The sequence below is a fragment of the Corythoichthys intestinalis genome, chromosome 12 (genome assembly GCF_030265065.1).
Source record: "Corythoichthys intestinalis isolate RoL2023-P3 chromosome 12, ASM3026506v1, whole genome shotgun sequence".
Lineage (NCBI taxonomy): Eukaryota > Metazoa > Chordata > Actinopteri > Syngnathiformes > Syngnathidae > Corythoichthys > Corythoichthys intestinalis.
In genome coordinates, this window is record NC_080406.1 from 12,479,829 (window position 1) to 12,505,367 (window position 25,539).

The 25,539-nt window shown below is 39.1% G+C and overlaps 1 protein-coding gene across 2 annotated transcripts in view; it reads right to left on the reverse strand.

Annotated features, from left to right (window-relative positions):
* Positions 1–205: 205 nt before the first annotated feature.
* Positions 206–25,539, reverse strand: part of slc4a3 (solute carrier family 4 member 3) — a 94,092-nt gene continuing 68,758 nt past the window's right edge. For both annotated transcript variants that reach the window (XM_057852194.1, XM_057852195.1), the window contains 4 exons: positions 24,591–24,844; positions 24,342–24,511; positions 15,614–15,787; positions 206–11,551 (listed from right to left, as the gene is read on the reverse strand). In XM_057852194.1, the coding sequence (XP_057708177.1) occupies positions 11,474–11,551; positions 15,614–15,787; positions 24,342–24,511; positions 24,591–24,844 (676 nt within the window). In that variant the 3' untranslated portion in view covers positions 206–11,473. The remainder of the gene's footprint in view (positions 11,552–15,613; positions 15,788–24,341; positions 24,512–24,590; positions 24,845–25,539) is intronic.

Consider the following 25,539-nt stretch of genomic DNA (forward strand, 5'->3'; position numbering starts at 1 on the left):
GCTCATGGGTGGCTGAAGCCTATAAAATCAGTCGCACCCAAGCGCCAGCAGAGGGCGGCAAAACTCCATAAAACACGATTAACAAGAGGTGTTTTACTGTACCGTCATTTAAATCTGTCTGAGCGGGTAATCTGCGTTAATTTCGTCAAATATTTTAACGTGATTAATTTAAAAAATTAACGCCCGTTAACGCGATAATTTTGACAGCCCTAATATATAAATAAATATATATATACACACACATTGATATATATATATATATATATGAAAGTCAGTTACATGCAATGACACTTTTCGGACACCAGGCGGGGCCTAGCCCCCCTTAAAATCTGCTTATGGACTGAACTGAGACATTTTGAGACAAAAGTTAATGTCTACTGTATCTGTGTGCTTGTTGGACCTCATACATCACTGTATCTATGTATATGCTCGACCTCCGACGGCATGTTGAATTAAAGAATTTTTAAATAAAAGACCCGAGTCTGGGTGGTCCGCGCTAATGGAGGTGACAAAATGTGCCGAACAAAGACTGTTGACAGGACCGAAATTTTTGAGGGTTAAGAGAAACAAAACGCAACTATTTTCCTTTTCAACCTGCGTGTTTCGACATCCAACAACCAGACAGGACAGATTAGCGGCACCGCACATTTTATTATCTTAAATAATACCCACAATTCAACGTCAGTTCTTGTGTAAATACCGGCCAATATGTGCTTTACAGTCAGGTTGTGGCTAGACACACCAGGTCTTGTCATAACAAAGCACACGTGGACGTGTTGAAGAGATTTTAACTCTCGCACAACCGTGAGCCTCTTTTACTGCTGTTGGTCAGCCGGTAGAGAAAACGCAAAGCTCCACTGAAGACAGATGGCAGGCGCCTGGTGACAGCTAATTTACGATTGGTTTCCGAAAAATAACACCTGTATACTGGCCTAATGTTAGGTGTGTTGCTCCCAAATTTATGTGTATCCCATACCAGTCCAAATAGTTAAAACAGGTGAGCTGTGAGCTTTACATGCGTGCATCTAAACTTGGCTACTATTCACTTTTCACTCAAATGTATGAAACCTTTTGCCAGTTGGGTGCTGAAAATATCTTGAACCAAGTGAGCTTTTGTTTTTTATCTCATTTATTTTGACCAAAGAATATCAGAGTGCTTTTGCTAAGACACCAACAAAACACTAACAATGTCTCCTTTAAATGTAGACAAAACACTGGTTGAACATTTAGTGTAGTTGTCATAGTAGTAGTAGTAGGGCATTTAGTTCATTGTTTGGTATTGCAGTCTGAAACTGTCATGATTGTTTCGGTCTCAGTTTCCACATCAAACCCGATTCCAGCCATTCCGGGCACGCATTTTGCGGCCGGCAATCTGCCATCAAGCGAATGCGCACAACCTGTCCCAACACAAATTGGCCAAGCAAGACAGTATGTCAACATGTCAAATATGAGAGTCACGTTGCGGGCCTTTTTGTAGAAATGTACAATTTGGGGTTGCTCCGCGTCTGTGTTTTTGGTGAACTTTCATAAATGGCAATCTTCTGTGGACGAGCATGTGCTTGCAGTCAAACATTTACATTCAGTAACAACAGGAATGATGAATGTCTTGTGCCATTCCAGTTTTAGGAAAGGAGTCAAAAGCTTTATAGCAAAGCCCAATTAAAGGGAACCACGGATAGAAAGACTTGTAGTTCTTAAAAGACAAATGTTATTATGAGTTAAAATAATTTGATTTTAAAACAGCTCTCGATGTTTTCATTTTTATACAGTTTGTAAAATTAGTAGGTCGCCATGGTGACGTCATTGGGTTACGCTGCCGTGCTTCCAAAGTGTGACTCTAGCGACATTAATATGTCATCTGTTCAGCACTTTCAGTTAGAACCCGAGAGGAACGTTAATGAGCAAGACAGCACTGTCGATATTTCACAAAAAGAGCAGCAAAAGCAAAATGAACAGGAAAGACGAGATGAAACGAGACCAGAGTAGGACAAAACCAGTGTCCTGCACCTTTTTTAACCCACCACACACATCATACTCCACTTGAGAGCTCCAGCAAAGGGCGGTGGGACAGGGGGCTGGGTAGAAATTCCATGCTGCGGTCCCACTGCCCCAAGCCAAGCGCTCCTATTTTAATGCATACATTGCACTACCCTCCGCTCACAATCCCATCACGGTGCTCGGTAATGGCTGCCAGCCGGGAACCTGGCAGCCACACTAATAGGGTGGTAGCTGGGTCCCACACTTTTTGCCTATGGCTGGGCGCCGGTGTATCGGCGGAGTGTTGCCTGCTCCGGCGGGGGACCCTGTTCTGCCCTCGGCTTGGTGGGCCGCTGGGGGTCCCGTGGCGTGCTGTGCCGGTTGGGGGGCTGCTGCTGTGGCTAGTGGGCCGGGTTGGCGGACGGGGGTGGAGGTGGGCGTGGGGTTGGTGGTGCGTCCCCTCTTGCCATCCCTGAAGGCCTGTTGATGGGTGTGCGGATCCCGAGGGGGAAAGACGATGGCTCCCTTGCTGGGCTGCGGGAGGAGGGATGGACTGCGCATTAACCCCCCGCCCCCCGGGCGCCCGTTCATCTCCGCTCGTCTGTGTGGCTGTCGCATGCAGCTGGATGTGAGGGCGCGCGCTCGAGTGGAGGGGTGCCGGTGCCGGGATTGGTGATTGGGCGGCGTAGGGTCGGTCGCCAAAGGGCTTACACTCACAAGGGATTCACATGATTACTGGGTTCTTGATCACAGAGCTGATTTGTGTACACTCTACCCCTTTCAATCACTTAGCTTATAGACTCCTCCACCCCATCCCCCTCTTTCCCTGGTCAACAGGCCCCCCACGTGGTATCAACCGGAAATACATCTAGCTAACGATAGCACCAACATATTAGTAGTTAGTGTAGACGTTCAATGTCTTTCTTGTTGGAGTTTGTGTTTCTTTTCTTTCTTCTCTTGTGTTTCTTTTCTTCTGTTCCCCCATAACCCCTTCCTGTTCGCTGCTTTGTCATAATAAACGAGGTATGTTGAATGATCACGATGGGAGTATGTCAGACTCTCAATGTGAAACATTAAAACTGTTCAGTCCATCCGGGCACTTAGACTTCCATTCTCCGTGTCAAACAGCTGAACAAGACGGGTTAAAAAATATATATAAATAAATAAATTAAATAAATAAAAAAGTGTTCTGCCAAAATGTGCTACACCAACGAAACGTCTACAAGAGGCCAATTTGACCCCCGAAGTACTAACGTGCACTTTAAGCTTGTTTTGTTTAGATGTTTACAGACAGAACATATTAAAGATACCTTAAGAAAATACTTAAACATAGTAATGTCAAGTAAGGTTGGTTTACATACGCTACATGACTTATGTGGTCAAAAGATCAACAATCTGCTTTAAAGCTACCACAAGAAAACACAATGCTTAATAGTATGAAAGAGAAACGCATGCAAAAAGTATTTTGAGGCAATGAAAGCTAATAAGACTCAATAAAAACATAAATAGTAAGTACTCGCTGCTTTTAACAGACGTGTGCATGTGTTGGACGTCTCGTCGCGTAGAAGGAATTGCAGAACACCGGTAGTGTTCGTCTAGTGACAGTGACAAACTACGTCATCACCCCGAGCGTCCATAAAACATGGCGCCCTCCATAGGTCAAACCATGTACTAAATATAATAGATTTTTAACTCAATGGGAATATTTTATGTGTTTCTAATGACATTTTATAGTAAAAGAGCAGAATTGTGGCTTGTTAGAGCCTACAAGTCTTTAAGTCCGAGGTTCCCTTTAAAAAAAATCTTAGCATGAAGCTCCAAAACCTAATAGCCAGGTAAATGGTTCACATTTTGGACTGAGAAAGATAAAAGAAAAACAATTGTAAATATATAGTTCGTTTGAAAATCATATACAGTAATTCATCTTCACCTGACCCTTGTCAAAACATTGTTTAACACAAAAAGCTGGGCAATAAGCCATATATTTTCCTCTCACTGCAAATCTTATGTACAAACATAACTCAGCTATAACGAAAGGCTGGGAATTTACAGTTCAAAGGTCAGTTTATCCTGAGAGAATTCTTGTATGGCTCATAATTTAGGGCATGGTTGTGTAAACGCCGATACCGATTCATCAGGCGAGCAAATACACTGCTGATTCATAAAAATACGATCTGCAAATAACTACTCATCACGTTGAAGCACTTAAGGGGGCGGGAAGAAGGGGGGGGGGGGGTGTCTGTTTGTTTGATTGTATTCCTGCAACTATAAAATAACCTGGTTAACCCAAGAAATTAGTTTTATCGTTAGCCTCATTTCGGCTCTTACAAATGCATGCATTACTCTGTCAAAAAAGTGGACCAGTGGATTACATAAGTGCAATTGCCATCTGATCTGTGCTTACCAGCGATCACAATATCCTCAAAGGACTTTACAAAAGACTTGGAATATTTAAAAAGAAATTCAAATACATGTGTTCCATATTATTAGGCATATGCTGTTTTGTTAATTTTCCTAAAGAGGATTTACAGTGAGTAACAAATTTCAACCATTGACTGCCATTCGACATATGATATACATAATGTATATGCATGTATGTGAACCATTATCAGATCCATGTTGATGTTGGTGTTGCATTACTTTGACCACAGGGAAACATTGGGGTGTGAATCTTGTGAAGCTTGTCATGTCTATTTTGTGGAAGAGAAGCAGGGTTACAAATTACTTCGCCCCAAAAGTAATTCAGTTAGTGACTCAGTTACCTCAATGTAACAGTAATTAATTACTCGGCAAAGTAACTGATGTTTACTTTTCATATTCTGTACGTTATTACATGATCCATTCTATAACGTCTTTCACATCAAATATGTTTATATTAAATAATTGAATTTAAATTTTTTTTCATTAAAAAAAAACTAAACAAAAACAAAACATAGGTTACACTTTTTACATGTTTTCCAAATTTCACCTATATAAGTGTGTAATGATACACAAACTTTAACATTCAAATGCTGTGAGAAAAAAGCCTTTTTGTTTTTCCTATTGTACTGTACCCACAATGAACCGTGACCCCCGTACCGAGGTACGTACTGACTTGTGCGTACTATCCCACCCCTAATATACAGGTGAGGCTCTGAATCTCTTCTCTCTCCTATATTTGCTCTCTTTGTTTTGATTTTTTTTTTAAAAATCCCACAAGGTTTACGGATACATCATTCAAAAGAAAAAAATTAAGGGCAAGTGACTATTTTTAGCAACTGAAAAACAAAAAATATTATTATATTGTAGCATCTACAAGAACAACACCCACTTGGTGATGATAATGCATACTCAACAATAAAACAGTCCAGTATTTTCAATTAATTGTACCCACCTGAACGCCACAAACTTTATGTAGAAAAAAAAAAAAAAATGCCCGAGAGTTTAAGACAGGGGTGCCCAAGTCCGGTCCTCAAGATCACCTATCCAGCCTATTTTCCATGTCTCTCTCCTCCAACACACCTGAATCAAATAATCAGGATCGTTATCAGGCCCCTGCAGAGCTTGCTGATGAGCTTATCATTTGGTTCAAGTGTGGTAAAGGAGGGAGACATGGAAAACAAGCTGGATAGGTGATCTCGAGGACCAGACTTGGGCACCCCTGGTTTAAGATGACGCTCACCAAGCTAAATGCTAATGCTAGCGAGAACGCGAATTCTATGCTAACGCTCCCAGCCACCTAGCATCGTGTTTGCAACGGCGTCACAACCCCCTTCCCTCCTCCCACCTACCGATCTGCTCTCTCAGCGTTTCCCGCGTCATTCAACCAAATTGTAGTAACGCGCACCTTCACCTCCTCGGTAATGGTAACGGCGTTGCAAATATGGGACAAGTAATTAATTAGATTATTCACTACTAGCAAAAATAACGCCGTTTGCAACATTGTTATACTCTAACGGCGTTATTAACAACATTGAAGTGAAGTCCGACCAGATTTGGCAAGTCACACTAAAACAGAATATGTGTATGTATGGTATGAACATGGTATGCACCGTCAAGGGTCGTAAAAGCATGTAAATGAAGCATAAAAAAAATATATCTGTCAAAAGTCACTGTCCTGCTTGACATGTTTCCTTTGGAAACACTGGTGAAACTTTCTCAACGCTCCTGTGCTCGAAAACGCTTTGGGTATGGGGTACTCAGTTTTGACAACTTTAGCATTAGAGCATCTCCACATATACCTAATAGGGTCCAATTCAGGGAGTGGTGCCGATTTTTTTTTTTTTTTCTCCACTTTTACCTGGATTACCTGGATTGCTAATAAAATATCGTGGCAGTAAACAGTATGTTAGTAATTCCATATCTTATTCTGACACTTTATTACACCCTACCATCTCATAGCCCATTATTCATGAATAAAACCCCACAAAAAGTTTCAAAATGAGTCCTTGTGAAGTTTTTCTGAGATAATGCGTGGCTAAAATACAGCTTTATGCATGACTGTATGCCATAATAATTTGGAACACAAAGTAATGCTTCACTTCTTTCTTTGCACACCACCACCCACAACAGACATTCACGTGTAGCCATTGTTCAGAATGTCTCTCAGAGTCGAAAGCCATTAAATGAGAACTGGATGCAAGACTGCGTTGCTTCTATGTACAGCAGAAAAGTTTGGTTCCTGAAAGCAACCCAGCTAATTTGAATTCTATAGCGACCTCGCAAAAAGCCGAGGGGGTGAAAACCCAACGACCGAACACAGATGCTACATTATAATTCACAGCCATACTATACAATACATCATTCATGCACCCTGCCAACACTCAACTGCTCCCTGGCGTGTTCGCTACACGTGTGTTTGCTTAGTTTCTCGGCTTTTTCAGCTGAAGTGTTTTGTTATATTATTCATGACATATGTGAAAAGTGTACTGGGAGATGAAAGCACAAATATGAATAAAGACATTTGGTGGGGGGCGTTCAAGTGCGCCAAACTACGCAATGTCCTTTTAACTTTGCGCCAACACTTAAGTTGCAGATAAAGTTGAAACATTAATGGTCAGGAGACAAATAGGTTGGCAAAACAAAGGATAAAATAGAGGTTATTCATTTGCAAGGGGCCTTTGTATTGGGTACTTACAATACAGTCAACACTGTCTTTGAGTGTTTACATCTTTGCCAGGGAGCTTGGTTGGTTGGCAGGGACAAGTTGCCAGTCAAAGATCTTCAAGCATGTACCAAGAGGGACGCATATACCGTATTGGCCTGAATATAAGACGGTGTTTTTTGCTTTGAAATAAGACTGAAAAAGTGGGAGTCGTCTTATATTCTGGGTCTAGACATTATACCCATTCACGACGCTAGATGGCGCCAGATATCATTGAAGTGAATACTGAAATTGAGGAGTAATGTTCTGTCATGACAGATCTCAGCTTCTCTCAAGTTTAACCCTTTAACACCGAACCTGTCGGCAGCGACGCGTTTACGCATATCGTCTTTGAAGCTTCGTCACGCTGTAATTACGTCACCCACGTGCCGCTGGTTGGTCTCATTTGAAGGTGCGGAAGTTGATGTCCACATCAGTTTTTATTTGAAGTCAATCGACCAAGTAAAACGGGAGATAATGTCATTTGAGTTTTATAGTTTTTTTGCATTGAAATAAGACTTAAAAAGTGGGAGTTTTCTTATATACGGGGTCTAGACATTATACCCATTCACGACGCTAGATGGCGCCAGATTTCATTGAAGTGAATACTGAAATTGAGGAGTAATGTTCTGTCATGACAGATCTCAGCTACTCTCAAGTTTAACCCTTTAACACCGAACCTGTCGGCAGCGACGCGTTTACGCATATCGTCTTTGAAGCTTTGTCACGCTGTAATTACGTCACCCACGTGCCGCTGGTTGGTCTCATTTGAAGGTGCGGAAGTTGATGTCCACATCAGTTTTTATTTGAAGTCAATCGACCAAGTAAAACGGGAGATAATGTCATTTGAGTTTTATAGTTTTTTTGCATTGAAATAAGACTGAAAAAGTGGGAGTTTTCTTATATACGGGGTCTAGACATTATACCCATTCACGACGCTAGATGGCGCCAGATGTCATTGAAGCGAATGCTGAAATTGAGGAGTTATGTTCTGTCATGACAGATCTCAGCTACTCTCAAGTTTAACCCTTTAACACCGAACATGTCGGCAGCGACGTGTTAACGCATACCGTCTTTGTAGCTTCGTCACGCTGTAATTACGTCACCCACGTGCCGCTGGTTGGTCTCATTTGAAAGTGCGGAAGTTGATGTCCACATCAGTTTTTATTTGAAGTCAATCGACCAAGTAAAACGGGAGATAATGTCATTTGAGTTTCATGGTTTTATTGCACTCATAAATATGCATTAAAACACTGCATGGACTATGTATCTATCTCCATATTTCCATCATTTCCTGTCTTTTTTCAAAACCAAAAGCAGCATAAAAGACTACATATCCCAAGAGCCGTAGTGATGTCAAGAAGGAAGAACCGAATGTGAACATTTTTAATAAATTTCCGAGCGAGGCGCCAACTAAAGAAAGGGAAGGCGTGCTAAGCAAGCAACGGCCGGTTGGATTGAGCTAGCGACTTTGAAACGTGCAGAATGAATGTAAAACTAAATTTAGCACAAGCTAATGCATTATTTCAAAAAAAAAAAAAAAAAAAAAGAAAACTTTATTGGGTTGCATGCCTGAAAATTTTGAATTGAACTGAACTACTTGTCAATATTTTGGAAAATAATTTTTTTCAATGTTATATATATTTTTTCTTCACTTAAATCTTTTCAATTTTTATATAGATGTGTGTTCGAGAAGCTTGATTGCATGTACGTATATATTTTTCATAAGGTGATGTGTACAATACCTAACTTCACAAAGCGATATCCTCCAAACCCTTTTTGTGTTAGATGATATTTATAATTTTTTTTCTCACTATTTTGCACTGTATATAACTTGTTTTGACTATAGTTTGTGTAAAGAACAAAAAACGCCTATGACCATACCTGCTGTTTGTGTTGAATTGTCAGACATAAAACTATTCAATCTTATTTTTTTCTATTGAATGTTTATCCTAACAAGTTGAATAAATATTATCAAGCTTCAAAACGGTTGGTCGAGCATGTTTGGTTGTCAATGGGACATCAACGTTACAAATTTTGAAAAAAGATTTTGGGATTTTTTTTTGGTCTTTTTGGGTTCAAAATGTTGATTATAATTGGTCAGTGAAGAAAACAAGAGTTTGGACATGAACTTCAAAGTGTCCTGAAAAAAGGGACCCAACTTGGCCATTTTGAACACTTTTTTCTTTGAAATATAAAGGCAACATCAAATGCATGCAAATTCAGCCAAAATAGCCTTAGGTGTTAAAGGGGTTAACCAGTTTGCATTATTTTATTGCAACGTTTTTCCTTATTCAGATTTGTTTCAAGACTACGGTTACAGTTAGACCTCACTTTGATGGTTAATGCAGTTATTGCAATTTTGTTGTTTTATCATAATAGATTGGTTTATTTACATTTCAAAAACCAGAAGCCATTCATTTACGAATGTGATTGCACTTTAGTTTACATATTTAAATGTTCAGGTGTTAAGATTTGAATGAGGCAAAATAACATGCTTTTTCTCTCAAATATATTGTTATATAAAGATGATGCCGATCGATCGGGTCCGATCACGTCGTTTTCAAAGTATCGGAATCGGCAAAAAAATATCGGACATGCCTTTTTTTAATATACATATATATTTTTAAATTAAATCGTTTTCTAATTGTATTTAACGTTACAGACAAAATGTCTTTCACTCATTCAGAGTCTTTAGTTTTGACTTAAAGTAGGGCTATCAAATTTATCGCGTTATCGGCGGTAATTAATTTTTAAAAAATTAATCACGTTAAAATATTTAACGCAATTAACGCATGCACTGCACGACCCACTCACACATTGTCGCGATCAATCTATAATGGCGCCGTTTTACCTACAGTGGGGAGAACAAGTATTTGATACACTGCCAATGGGAAAACCCATTGGCAGTGTATCAAGTACTTGTTCTCCCCACTGTATATATAGAGCTAAAAGGCAGCGTAAAATGAGTAGAGTGGATTTTGGCAGTCTTTGGAGCCTTTTTTTATTGGCTAAAGCCTTACAATCCCTCTTTCAACAATTAGAAATATCATGGGAAGCAACATGGGGAAGAAAGGTAGTAATTGATCTTTTTCTTAACACCCTATGTTATTTCCCAATGCAGAGAAGATATATTAATTGGTACCACTACGCACAGTCATGGTTGCACTTCCCATCATGCATTTGGGCAGAACAGTTAAATGGCTACAGTATCATTTACTGAAAGCTCAAAAAATACACTAGATGGCAATATTTAGTCACATTTATCCTTTAAGAATTACAAGTCTTTCTATCCATGGATCCCTCTCACAGAAAGAATGTTAATAATGTAAATGCCATCTTGAGGATTTATTATCATAATAAACAAATACAGTACTTATGTACTGTATGTTGAATGTATATATTCGTCCGAGTTTTATTCATTTTTTTTTTAATGCATTGCCAAAATGTATATGATCGGGAACAATTATCGGGAAGGATTGGAATTGAATCGGGAGCAAAAAAAAAAAGCAATCGGATCGGGAAATATCGGGATCGGCAGATACTCAAACTAAAACGATCGGGATCGGATCGGGAGCAAAAAAACATGATCGGAACAACCCTTTTGTTATAATCATTTGTTTCAGATGTACTGTAATTATTTTCTGTATAAAAATTAATTTGGTGTTCAAAAAGTCTCCTTTAAAACTTGAGTCTTTAAAAAGAGTGGGTCGTCTTATGATCAGGGCCGTCTTATATTCGGACCAATACGGTAGTTGTTTTTTTTTTTTTTAAACTTCTGGTTATTTGGGAGCTTGGTATAATCAAGAGACAACATCTTTGTTTGGAATTTCTACTGGAATATTTCTAAACATCTGACTGCAACTTGCTATGATGCTATCTAAAAGAAATAGCAGTTACCTAAATGTAGCAAATTTATGCATGCAATATAATTTGGCTTACTTTCTTGCACCATCTTTTGGTATGTGGGGTCAATTGGGATGCCTATTAAGCATTCATAACTGGGAAATCAACACTGTCCCCCTCACATTCATTCACCAACCTCTTCCTGTTGCCTAAAAGGTAACCATTAACATTGCACGTATGCCCAAAGCCTGCAGAGTAATTAAAGGGATCGGCATGTTCATTGACTTCATCAAAAGGGACGAACAAACAATTTCAGGGAAGTGAAAAACACACCACCTACACAAGGCCCGAACATTTTGCGTATAGTACATCTGTTTTTTGTTTGTTTGTTTTTTTCTAAAAGAAAAAATATATAGATATCTTATTGATCTATCAATGTTACACATGTGCTAATGTTTTTGCCCTAAGACTCTTGTCCTGTGGACATTCAAGAGCACAAAGAATGAAAAGTCCTGGGTTAGTTCCACTTTATACAAGCATGTGAATCTCGTTGTACTCATCCCGTCCGTCTTCGTCGAAGTTGGGCGAGTCCTCATCGCAGTCCAGCTGTGAAGATAAAGAGGTCCGCTCAGGTTGGAGTTACGTCGCACAGTTCACAATATTTTGTAATCTAAGTGGATTAAAAAAAGGTTCTTTGAACATCTAAAGCAACACTAGGTAACTTTCCGACCTATATAAAATATTTTTATAACATTTTTCATGATATGTCGACTGACAACTATTTGAATGACACCTCTTTTATATCTTAAGGGGGTCTGTATCACTTTCACCAGCACTAATTAACTTTGAAGAGGGTGGCAGGATCCCTGACACACACAAAAATTAAAAACGTGCTAACTGCTTTACAGCATACGTCACTTCCCCCTTTCCCCATTCATTATAAAGATGGAAGTCGATGCTTTCGCCCGAATTCTGCAAAGATGGCAGAGCGACAAAAGAGTCAAAAAGTTTTGTCCGAGAAGGAAATAAAAGGGAGGCTACCAGGATTCTCAAGAATCAACTTTGTCCCTGCTTTCACTCACTGGCATGACAACCCACCCCCCCTACCCCCCGGTGCTGACGAGTTCGGAAGGGGGGTTTAGTCACACGGTTGCTGACCGTCATATGCTATTGTTTATTAGCCACAACTATATTCATTATGTTATAACAATTCATCCTCCACACAGCTGCTGGAAACAGAAATGTCATTTAATCCATCTGCAGGTGACCGGGAACTTCCGAATTTTTTCACATGAGGCTTAATCTTCGAGTTAGCGGGGATTTAATCAGTCAGTGGAGCTGATTTTTTAAAAATTATGTGCAGTTTGTTAGTTATTTGTTAGTTTCAGGGCTCCGGAGTGGCTAAGCTAGCGCGAATTAATGGTGCCTGCTTAGCATACTAATAAAAAACAACATATGCAAGCATGAAAATCAAAGAGAACCCATGCAATCAATAGTGTTGGCTCTTTGTCCTAAAAAAAAAAAAGTTATTAGAATTTACCATTGCATGTCAATATTTGAATATGAACAGCAACATTTGAGTGATATCACTTTTTTTTCACCCCAGACAGAGCACTCTCTATTGTCGTCGCATTAGGCATTTAAAAAAAGTCCTGCTTTAGAAATGAATTAGAGCAGTTTGGTGTGACATTGTTTTGGCCACATGAGTATTTTGAACAATGATTTGCATTTTGAATTTATTTGACTATGTTACATCTGGTCATATCGTTTTTTTTTATTGGCATGCTAAGCAGGCACCATTGTCTCACGCTAGCTCAGCCCCTCCGGAGCTCTGAAACTAACAAATAACTGACAAACTGTACGGAATTTGTTGAAATCAACTCCACCGACTAATTAAATTCCCGCTAACTAGAAGCCTAATGTCAAAAATTCTGTACTTCCTCTTTAAGGCAAAACACTTTTGTCCACTGGCGTCGCTAAAATTCACCAAAATTGATAAGTTACATAGTGTTGCTTTAAAGGGACACTCCAGTGAAAGTCAACATTATAAGGGACACTCCAGTGAAAGTCAACATTAATAAATTTTATGCTTGGGTCAAAGAGGACTATTCCTAACAAGCCAGCCAAATCTAAATAAAAAAAAAATGCTAACTGTATTTAGTAAGGTTTCAAAATGGGGAAAAATAAGGTCGGGCCATCAGGTCACAGATGCTGTAGGCATTTTCGAGCAGAAAACTGGGAAACCCGCAGGCAAGCAGTGGCTCATGCAGCAGTTGTCGTCAGTAATGTGTACGATCGTGTACAATCTGCTAGAAATTTAGTGGGCGCTTGGCAATATTGTACCCGAATGTATGCATCCACGCAGGCCAAGGTTCTGCTGGATTTGTTTTGGCTCCGGTTTTATTGGTAGAGGCACCAGCATATGCTGGATTTCTTACAGAACACATACAGTATGAACGACGGAAGATGTATCTTGGTGACGGAGGTCTTAATTTTTTTCGCTGCTGCCCCCGGAAGTAATGCCAGAACTTCAGCGGACCATTGGCAGAACTGGAGTCGATTCCAATGATGCCGCTATCTGAGGGGACTGTCAACCACGAACATTGCGACAGAGATTAATGGAAAAGTATAGGCAGCGGTAATTGTGCTGGGGTGGTAAGCAGCCACTGAAGGCACCCTTAGCCTTATATAGTGATGGGGCAGGCCAGAAAGCAAGAGTTCTAGGTGACATCACCTGACCCCCTTTTTAAGCCCACCCAAAAAATACTGGGATCTTCCGAATCATAAAAAACTTCCGTGCTATAACTCAGTGATTCAGCACTTACAGTGTAACACAAAAGTGAGTACACGCCTCGCATTTTCTGCAGATATTTAAGTATATCTTTTCATGGGACAACACTGACAAAATGACACTTTGACACAATGAGAAGTAGTCTGTGTGCAGCTAATATAATAGAGTTCATTTATTTTCCCCTAAAAAATAACTCAACATATAGCCATTAATATCTAAACCCCTGACCATGCGGTGTACTCACTTTTGTTGCCAGGGGTTTAGGTTTTAATGGCTATATTTTGAGTTATTTTGAGGGGAAAATAAATTAACTCTATTGTATAAGCTGCACACAGACTACTTTTCATTGTGCCAGAGTGTCATTTTGTCAGTGTTGTCCCATGAAAAGATATATTTAAATATCTGCAGAAATGCGAGAGTTGTACTCACTTTTGTGTTACACCGCATGGGAACTACGTACATCCCTAAATATCCTAATTGAGTACTGCTTGTCATTTTCCCTCCAAAATGTCATGTAACTCGTTACAGGAGTGCTGTCAGCATTGCTGCAGAGATTAAAGGGGTGGGGGGTCAGTCTGTTAGTGCTCAGACCATACGCCGTACTCTATATCAAATTGGTGTGCATGGCTGTCACCCCAGGAGGAAGCCTCTTCTGTAGACGGTACACAAGAAAGCCTGCAAACAGATTGCTAAAGACATGTCAACAAAGGACATGGATTACTGGAACCATGTCCTATGGTCTGATGAGACGAAGATTAATTTGTTTGGTTCCGATGGTCTCAAGCATGTGTGGCAGAAACCAGGTGAGGAGATCAAAGATATGTGTGTCATGCCTACAGTCAAGCACGGTGGTGGGAATGACCCCCCCCCCCCCCCCCGCCCCCACCCACCACCAACCCCTTCAATCGCTGCAGCAATGCTGACAGCACTCCTGTAACGAGTCACATGACGTTTTGGAGGGAAAATGACAAGCAGTACTCAATTTGGACATTTAGGGATGTACGTAGTTTCTAAGTGGTGTACTCACTTTTGTTGCCAGGGGTTTGGATATTAATGGCTATATTTTGAGTTATTTTGAGGGGAAAATAAATTAACTCTATTATACAGTATAAACTGCACACAGACTACTTTTCATTGTGTCAAAGTGTCATTTTGTCAGTGTTGTCCCATGAAACAATATACTTAAACATCTGCAGAAATGTGTGGGGTGTACTCACTTTTGTGATATACACTGTATTATAATACACGGGCGCTTGTATTTCCAGTACAAAAACTCCAACACACACTGTACATGAAATAGAACGCTGTCTATGTAGTAGACTAGTAGTAGTCCTTGTATGGAGAAAAAGCGCAGGCATGACAAATTTGGACCTAAACTGCTGTTTTTGGATGGGAAAAACAAAATAAAATCCTAAGCACCCCCTACTGTGAGTGACCTCCAGCGCCTCTGATTGAAATAGTGCATTCGACTATCTAAAAAGTGACATTTAATTTTCTAATTGTACATCGCGCGGAACACCTCCAAATTTCTTATCCTTTATAATCTAAGTATAATGGAACAATACAATTTTTCTTAAAAAAATAAAAATAAAACATGTTGGATTCCTCTGTGGTTTGGCGTGTCCAACCACGAAAACATGATACAACCCATTAATGGATTTGAATGTTTCCAGGTAGAAACCCGAGACATTTACATTTGCCTCCGTGAATCATGAAGGAATTTGAAGTTCAATATTTGCATTTGCTTTTGAGGTGTGAGTATTGGACACGAACTTAAACCGGTTCAAATCCATCCGACTGAAAAAGTTGCAGAAGTTCCAGTAGGGGGGGATGAGACAATTGCGGCATTACTGGAAAGCCCCCGCCGCACGACCTACCGCCTGGAGCTCACGTTCCTCAAAAATCCTGGAGAGGATGACGCGGCGCAACGGCACCGTCATGATGAGGACGAAGGGGAATGCCAGGGAAGCAGCGGTGGACTTCACCACCCACAGTGCCACAATGCAGCCCAGCTGAATGAGGGTGAACATGTTCATACGCCAGGTCTTCACCTGTGAACAGAGCATGTAATACTATATAAACACATGAAGTAGTTGACAGCTGGCATCTCCACCTTATGACAGTTATCAAAATCACTTGTGTTTTTAGCTCCATCTTGTGGATAATGGTGTACTGACATTTAACAAGTACTGCTACATCCATCCACTTTCTATTCTACTATGTTAAAATTTCAAGATTAACAAGTTCAACTCAGAATACATTGTGAATTCAATATTTACACCTATTAGTGACATATTGAAAGTTGAAATATCTTCGATAATGCAAAACAAGTGAACAATATACTTATAATTTCTGAAATGTAATCCAGTAAATTAGTAAGGGATCCTATGTTGACAAATAAGCAATTTGTGTGTGTGTGTGTGTGGGGGGGGGTTTATGGTGGGTTGATCCAGCAACATGTTCCTGAAGAAAATGAAAATAACAGCAAAGTTGATAGCTATAAATGTGATTTACAGGGCAGCTGTTTTTTGCTTCCTATTTAATGAGTTATCCTTGGGACTCGTAAAGGAGGGCAGAAATTAATCATCATCCCTTCACAATCCATAATGCCATTAAAACTCCCATGTCTAACCCCAAATGTCCTGGAAATTAAAATGGTCTATTTCTGAGGGGGTTGGGCAGGGGTCCCCAAACTTTTTCCTGTGAGGGCCACATAACTTTTCCCTTCTCTGATGAGGGGCCGGGGTCAGTTTGTAACAGAAAAAGTGTGACAATGGCAAGAGTGCCTAAATGTAATATTTATTGTTTTTCAGAAAGCCACAATCAAATAACCCTTTCTGGATTCTTCACGGAACAAAAGTATATAAAATAAAAAAAATAATATAATATAATATAATATAATATAATATAATATAATATAATATAATATAATACAATAAGGGCTGTCAAACGATTAAAAATTTTAATCGAGTTAATTACAGTTTGCTTAAAAATTAATTATTCGTAATTAATCGCAATTCAAACCATCTAGAAAATATGCCATATTTTGCTGTAAATTATTGTTGGAATGGAAAGATAAGACACAAGATGGATATATATATTCAACATATGGTACATAGGGACTGTATTTGTTTATTATAACAATCAACAAGATGGCATTAACATTATTAACGTTCTCTTAAAGCGATCCATAGATAGAAAGACTTGTAGTTCTTAAAAGATAAATGTTAGTACAAGTTATAGAAATTTTATATTAAAACCCCTCTTAATGTTTTTGTTTTAATAACATTTGTAAAATTTTCAATCAAAAAATAAACTAGTAGCCCGCCATTGTTGATGTCAATAATTACACAATGCTCATGGGTGCTTAAGCTCATAAAATCAGTCGCACCCAAGCGCCATTGGAGGGCAACAAAACTCCAAAAAACACAAGTAACAAGTGGACATTGCACTTTGTCATTTTAATCTGTTTGAGCGGGGCATGTGGGTTAATTAAGTCAAATATTTTAACGTGATTAAATTAATTTAAAAAATTAATTACCGCCCGTTAACGCGATAATTTTGATAGCCCTAAATAAAATACAATACAATATAATACAATTAAAGATGTCCCGATCACGTCATTTTCAAAGTATCGGAATCGCCAAACGAATATCGGACATGCCTTTTTTAAATATATTTATATTTTTTAATTAAATCGTTTTCCAATTGTAACGTTACAGACAAAATGTCTTCCACTCATCCAGAGTCTTTAGTTTTGGCTTAAAGTAGGGCTATCAAATTTATTGCGTTAATGGCGGTAATTAATTTTTTTTTTTTTAAAGAATCACGTTAAAATATTTAACGCAATTAACGCATGCGCTGCACCACTCACTCACGCATTGTCGCGTTCAATCTATAATGGTGCCGTTTTACCTATATATAGAACTAAAAGGCAGCGTAAAATGAGTAGAGTGAATTTTGGCAGTCTTTTTTTAGTTGGCTAAAGCCTTAAAATCCCTCTCTCAACGATTAGAAATATCGTGGGAAGCAATGTGGGGAAGAAAGGTAGTAGTTGATCTTTTTCTTAACACCTTATTTCCCAACGCAGAGAAGATATATTAATTGGTGCCACTACGCACAATCGGGTTCCACTTCCCATCACGCATTTGGGCAGAACAGTTAATTGGCTACAGTATCATTTACTGAAAGCTCAACAAATACACTAGATGGCAATATTTAGTCACAATATACAAAGTCACATTTATCCTTTAAGAATCACAGAAAGAATGTTAATAATGTAAATGCCATCTTGAGGATTTATTGTCATAATGAACAAATACAGTAATTATGTACTGTATGTTGAATGTATATATTCGTCCGAGTTTTATTCATTTTTTTCTTAATGCATTGCCAAAATGTATATGATCGGGAAAAATTATCGGGAACGATTGGAACTGAATCGGGAGCAAAAAAAAAAAGCAATCGGATCGGGAAATATGGGGATCGGCAGATACACAAAACTAAAACGATTGGGATCGGATCGGGAGCAAAAAAACATGATCGGAAAAACCCTAAATATAATTATAACACTATTAATTAAATAGACTGGGTTAATGAACTGGGTTCATCACAGAAAAAAACCTAGGAAATAAATAACACTATTGAAAAAAAAAAATGTTCAGGGGGCCAGACCACATGTGGAGGCGGGCCGTATCCAGCCCGCGGGCCGTAGTTTGGTGACCCCTAGGGTTACACCATACTTTTTTTTTTTAAAGCAACACTTGGTAATTTTTCAGTTTTAGTCTATTTAAGCGACACCGGTGGACAAAAGCGGTAGCGTTTTGCCTTCAGGAACACTGCGTTTCCCAGGAGGACCAGCGCACACCCGCTTATTGTTGTAAAATCCTTATGGTCGCCTGCAGAAGGATTAAACAACATTTCTGTTTCAAGCGGCTGTGTGAAGGATGAGAAGTAATAATGTAAGGAATCCAGTTGCGGCGAAACAATAGCATATGATTGTTATCAACCATGTGGCTTAGTGTGTCACGCCAGCGAGTGAAAGCCAGGCCAATGCTTGTTCTGTATATCCTGGTGGCTGCCCTTTCTTTTTCCTCCTCAGACAAAACGTTTGGTCTTTGTTGCCCTGCCACCTTTGCAGAATTTGTCCGACTTCAGCCTTTTATAATGAATGGGGAAAGGGGAAAGTGATGTATGCCATAAAGCAGTTTTTATGTGGCAGAGGCCATTCAGCTGGTTGTCAGTCGACATTTCATCGCAAAGGTCGTAAAAATATTATATAAAGGTTAAAAAGTTACCTAGTGTTGCTTTAAATATAGAGAAAAATGAATGTGTTAGGAATAAATGAAATTTCATCAACTGTAAAAAAAAAAAAAAAAAACTTTTACCAATTTAGAATAGCTATACATTTTGAAATTCACAATCCTATTATATTAAAGTGTTTTCAAGAAATAGTGACTAATATATACGATACCATTCAAATGCTGCATTTGCAGCAAATTGAGTGTTCTTTAAGAAAAGCAAAGGAGAAAATGATTATTTCCAATAAAAAAAAAAAAAAATTCTGAGTTTTTCAGTCATTTGATTTAAAAAAAAAAAAAAAAAAAAAAAAAAAAAAAAAAAAAACATTTTGACATTGACATTTAATGAAAAAAACTAATTTGACTGGGTGACTCCAAACTAGTGTCTATAGAGTATATTAGGGGCGTATAGGTTCACATGGATGTATTGAATGGTGTAGGGGTGAATTGAATCCAGTATACAGTGGTACCTCTACATACTAAGTGTATTCGTTCCAGGACCTTGTTTGTGAGTCGAAATGGTCGTATGTCAAGCAGGGTTTTCCCAAAATATGTAGACTATTTAAACATTAAGAAAACTTGCGTTTTTTTTCTTTCTGCCAACTGAGAATTTGTTACGAAAGACACTTATTTAAGCACACAAAGGCAAAGCAAATGTGATCCTTTTGAATCTTCTCCTCTGTGTGTCTGCAAAACCACATTTTTTTTTTTTTTTTAAATATTAAACTTTCCTGGCGTTATTTGGTTATGTAAATGCTTTTATAATGATCATAAAAATATGTAGACTATTTAAACATTAAGAAAACTTGCGTTTTTTTTCTGCCAACTGAGAATTCGTTACGAAGGACACTTTCATTTATGCACACAAAGGCAACAGAAATGTGATCCTTTTGAATCTTCTCCTCTGTGTGTCTGCAAAACCGCATGTTTTTTTAATTTATTTTTTTTATATTAAACTTTCCCAGCGTCATTTGGTTGTGTAAATGCTTTTATAATGATCATAAAATTATGTAGACTATTTAAACATTAAGAAAACTTGTGTTTTTTCTGCCAACTTGAAGAAATGAAAATAAATTGCTGCTGCTGTGTTTTTTTTCCGCGTCACTCCAGCAAATAAAAAAAAAAATAAATAAAAAAAAAATGTTTTTTTCGGGCTAGGCCTGCAAATCTAGTTAATTGATCGGGCTAGGGCCGGGTCGGGCTTCAATACCAGCGGGTTGTGTCGGGTCGGGCTGGATTTTTTAGGCCCGATCTAACCTCTTATTGCACATATATAGTGGGCTAGGCCTACATTTTACTTTTGTTCTACATTGCAATTTAGTTGATGATTTGTTTGCAATTGAACTGATCCCTGGATTGATATTGCGATAAAGATGCTGTTGCACTACAATATTTTCTTTGTCCTTTTCTTTAATATTAACTTGAATATTTTTATTGATGGGTCGTTGTGACTAAAATAAAATGACTGTTATTACTGATTTTGCACAGGAGTTCAGATGTTGCACTGTCTGAAAGGCTGCTACTGTGTGTAAAAAAATGAGAAAGCCCTGGTCTCATTCAAAGCACTAATTAAATGCTGTGATCTGTTTTTTTTTTTTTTTTTTTTTTTTAAATATATATATCTGAAAGTATTTTCATTTGACTTCAACCAGGAGTGACACAAGAGCCAATAAAAAGTTGTTCAATGTCTGACCGCTTGTGTTGCCTCATGATTCACGAAAAATATGCTTTGCTTTAGAATTTTAATGCATCCCAGGCTTTAATGCATCGCGATGCATTGCCAAATCGAACCGAATCGAATCGTGACCCTCTGAATCGAATCAAATCGTGGCCTTCCGAATCGTAATCAAATCGAATCGTGGGGGTAGTGCCGATGCACGTATGTACATTCGATTAAGGTTTATCTGCTGTGCAAATCGACATCAGGACAATAGTATGTCCTTTCCTAGGGGAAGCCCCGAGCTTGAACACTTTCATGTGACTGTCATTACTCAGGCTTCTGGGCATCTGCGTCAATGCTGGAATCCATAACATCCCAAACACTAAAGACTGTCATTTTTTCACCGACTGAAGCAACATGACCTCTAAGAATGGACCCGCTTTGGCTTTTGGCTGCAATCACACACGGTTGGACAGTGTTCTGCCGTCCTACCACTAATGACAGAGTACACGAGTGAGAGCATATACTGGAGATATTCTTGCTGTTGTCTGCGTGTGTGAGTATACAGAATAACTGCCTGTGCGTGCGTTCGAGGTTGGGGACTCGAGTCACTTGAAGTGACTCGGGCGAGATTTTCTGTCACTTTTCAGATGCTGTCAGCGTGTCTGAGAAGTGGTTTAAAACCCCACTCTGCTCTATTGCCAAATGCATAGACTTCACTATCAGTTGACGGGAAACGAGGCACGGGGCCGCTCCGTAGGGGGCCTATTTTAAAAAACTTAAAATTCAAATATTTTCAAAACCAAAGTCGCTAGCGAACTAAAACCAAAACAAGCACCTCCCTTCGGCATATATGCGTCTCCATGAGCAGCGGCATAAAAAAATTCAAAGTTGTTCCCTAATAAAATCCCGATTAATCATTTTTTATATAAGTGTAACAAAACTTAAAATAGCTATAAAATTCTCAGATTTTACATTAGATGCACAAAAATCACCAAATGCAGATATAATCACCTATTTTTTCAGGATCAATACTAATATTTGACATATCATATAAGTTTTTGCTCAAAATAGCGACTTCAATTTTTTTTGATTTAATGCAATTTTGAAATAAGTTCTTAACAGCTAATAAATCACTTAATTTTCACATGAGAAACTTCATACTTGAGGAAAGCAATCAGAATCATCTTAATTTTACTCAACAAAAGCAAATTTTGCATTTTTCTATATGCAATCACAACTTATTTACGGTGGGGAGAACAAGTATTTGATACACTGCCGATTTTGCTGGTTTTCCCACTTACAAGCCATGTAGAGGTCTGTAATTTGTATCATAAGTTCTCTTCAACTGTGAAGGATGGAATCTAATACAAAAATCCAGAAAATCAAATTTTATAATTTTTAAATAATAAATTTGTATTTAACTGCATGAAATAAGTATTTGATACATTACCAACTAGTAAATATTTCGGCTCTTAGTTCTTTTTTAAGAAGCCCTCCGGTTCTCCACTCATTACCGGAAGTAACTGCACCTGTTGGAACTTTTTACTTGTGTAAAAGACACCTGTTCACATGCTCAAACAAACAAACTCCAACCTCTCCACAATGGCCAAGTCCAAAGAGCTGTGTAAGGACATCAGGGATAAAATAATAGACCTGCACAAGGCTGGGATGGGCTACAGGAAAATAAGGAAGCAGCTTGGTGAGAAGGTAACAACTGTTGGAGCGATTATTAGAAAGTTCAAGTTGACGGTCAATCTGCCTCGTTCTGGGGCTCCATGCAAGATCTCAACTCCTGGGGCATCACTGATCATGAGGAAGGTGAGGGATCAGCCCAAAACTACACGGCAGGACCTGGTCAATGACCTAAAGAGAGCTGGAACCACAGTCTCGAAGAAAACCATCGGAAACACATTACGCCGTCATGGATTAAAATCCTACAGCGAACGCAAGGTCCCGCTGCTGAAGCCAGTGCATGTCCAGACACGTCTGAAGTTTGCCACTGACCATCTGGATGATCTAGAGCAATGGGAGAAGGTCATGTGGTCGGATGAGACCAAAATTGAACTTTTTGGTCTAAACTCGGCTCGTCGTGTTTGGAGGAAAAAGAAGGATGAGTACAACCCCAAGAACACCATCCCAACCGTCAAACATGGAGGAGGAAACATCATTTTTTGGGGCTGCTTCTCTGCCAAGGGTACAGGACGACTGCACTGTATTGAGGGGAGGATGGATGGGGCAATGTATCGCCAGATCTTGGCTGACAACCTCCTTCCTTCAGTGCGAGCCCTGAATATGGGTCGTGGCTGGGTCTTCCAGCATGACAATGACCCAAAGCACACAGCCAAGGCAACTAAACAGTGGCTCCGTAAGAAGCATCTTAAGGTCCTGGAGTGGCCTAGCCCGTCACCAGATCTGAACCCGATAGAAAATCTATGGAGGGAGCTGAAAGTCCGTGTTGCCCGGCAGCAGCCCCGAAACCTGAGGGCTCTGGAGAAGATCTGCATGGAGGAGTGGGCCAAAATCCCTGCTGCAGTGGGTGCAAACCTGGTCAAGGACTACAGGAAACGTTTGGTATCTGTAATAGCAAACAAAGGTTTCTGTACCAAATATTAAGTTCGATTTTTGTGATGTATCAAACACTTATTTGATGCAATTAAATGCAAATTTATTATTTAAAAATCATACAACGTGATTTTCTGGTTTTTGTACTAGATTCTGTCCCTCACAGTTGAAGAGAACTTATGATACAAATTACAGACCTCTACATGGTTTGCAAGTGGGAAAACCAGCAAAATCGGCAGTGTATCAAATACTTGTTCTTCCCACTTATTTAGGTTCAATTTCGATGTCACTATTGCTTCAGCATGTCTTGCCAGCTATCTGACCCTCGTCGTTTTTAGATTGAAATGTTACATAAAATAAAACCGTTTTTTTGTATGGGCACAGAAATATCTAGATTACTAGTTTTCTGCCAAAAAACTGGCAGTTGGCTGAAAATTACCTGATTATTTAAATGTGAAGTTCCGCTATTGTGTATGGATACAAAATCCAACCTGGCGGCCATCACAAAACAAAGAGGTTTTTAAATTGAGAATTATTGTAGATAAAAGCGTGAATCCTGGAATTTCTATAGACATGAACGTAATTCAGTCTAGAATTTTGGTTAAAAACAAAAAACCCAGCAGTTATCATTCAATTAACGTAAGTATTTCAAGCTAAAGCTACGCTAATTTTTTCCATCCATTTAATTTTTTTCACAATGTTTCGAAGTGCATGCATGGCACTATTTTATATCATAATTACCTTGAATCCTCGACCAAATCATTCTTGAGACACTCCTGTCTGCTTGTATGCACTAAAACATTCGTCCTGTTTCTACCTAAATTTGTCGTTAGAACGCAGGGTTTGTTTGAGTTTATCACAGTGAAAGTTTCCATGACACTCTGCCTGGCCCGGCCCCTTACGGGGAGCCAAGGCGCAATGTCTGGCTGTCTCGTCAACTGATGGTGAAGTCTATGGCCAAATGTTAATCAAATACCACCAATGGCGGTATTTGATTAAAAAAATATTACTTCTTAAAAAATAGTAAAGCCTAGAACCAGGTATGACTGCAACTGTATATCAATTGAAAAATCATGTTACCTTGGTGACGTAAATGTGGTCAGGGTGGTGCTTCGCCGGCGTGACCATGAGCGTGATGCGTTCGTATAACTGAATCCCCGTCAGAGAGGTGACCCCCATGTACAAGAAAATACCAAAGAGCACAGCAAGAGGGATGAGGCGCAGAACATCAGTCATCACGATGGACATACCTGAAATTACATTTTAAACACAATTAATGACTAAAATGATGGTATTAACTTATTAAAACATCACATTACGTATGCTTACCAACAAGCACAGCGACAAAAAGCCCTGTCAGTCTCTGTTCTTTGACTTCTTGAATCATGGGCTTCTCTCCAGGCGCCGTGGCCTTGCTCATGACAGTGAGGGCGTTGACATGCGTGACCGAGCGCACAGTGGCTGCTGTTAGCCAAGGCAGGCCAAAGAGTGGGCAGAATGCTCCGAGAATGACGATGAGCAGCAAATCCAGGTGGAACCCTGAACCTTTCACCAGACGACGTTCCTTCTTACTGACAATCAGGCTGAGCGGGGGGACAGAAATACTATGTAAATGTGCAGTATGCTAATTGATGTATAGTTAACTCCAGGGGTGAAAGTGGACCGGAACGAGCCGGATCTCCGTACCGGCATGAGTTTTCAACCCGGAACGCCGTTCCGACGGTACTTTGATCCCGAAAATATGACGGCAACTGTCAAAATCCTATGTGTGAATGTTTGTTTTAAAGTATAGTATTTTGTCAAATGATGCCCGCTGGTGGCGGAGTTGGGTGTGTCTGAACTCTTGCCATTTATGACTGAGAAGCAGATGTTTCTGACATGGCTAAGGAACAGCTACCAGTGACGTGCGGTGAGGTTCATGGTTGGTGAGGCACTGACTCCTTTAGTGTCAGATTTCCAAATATATAAACCAAAAAGGGTAGCTTATTCAATTGGGTACTGGTTATTTCATATCTCATCAGCATTCTTCACAAAACACGCACACACGGTACATATTATCGATACGTAAAAGTAAGAAAATAACATGCATTTGCTCAACAATTCAATTCTGACCTTTAGTGAAATATTCAGTTGTTTTTAAAACTTTTAATTCTGAAACTTTAATCAATTTATTACATATTGCTAAACAAAAAGTGTGAAAAGAAAAACAAAGAATTAGAGTTAGTTTTTAAATATTCTATTGTATTTTTCTTGGTCTAAGCTCTTTTTTTTTTTTTTT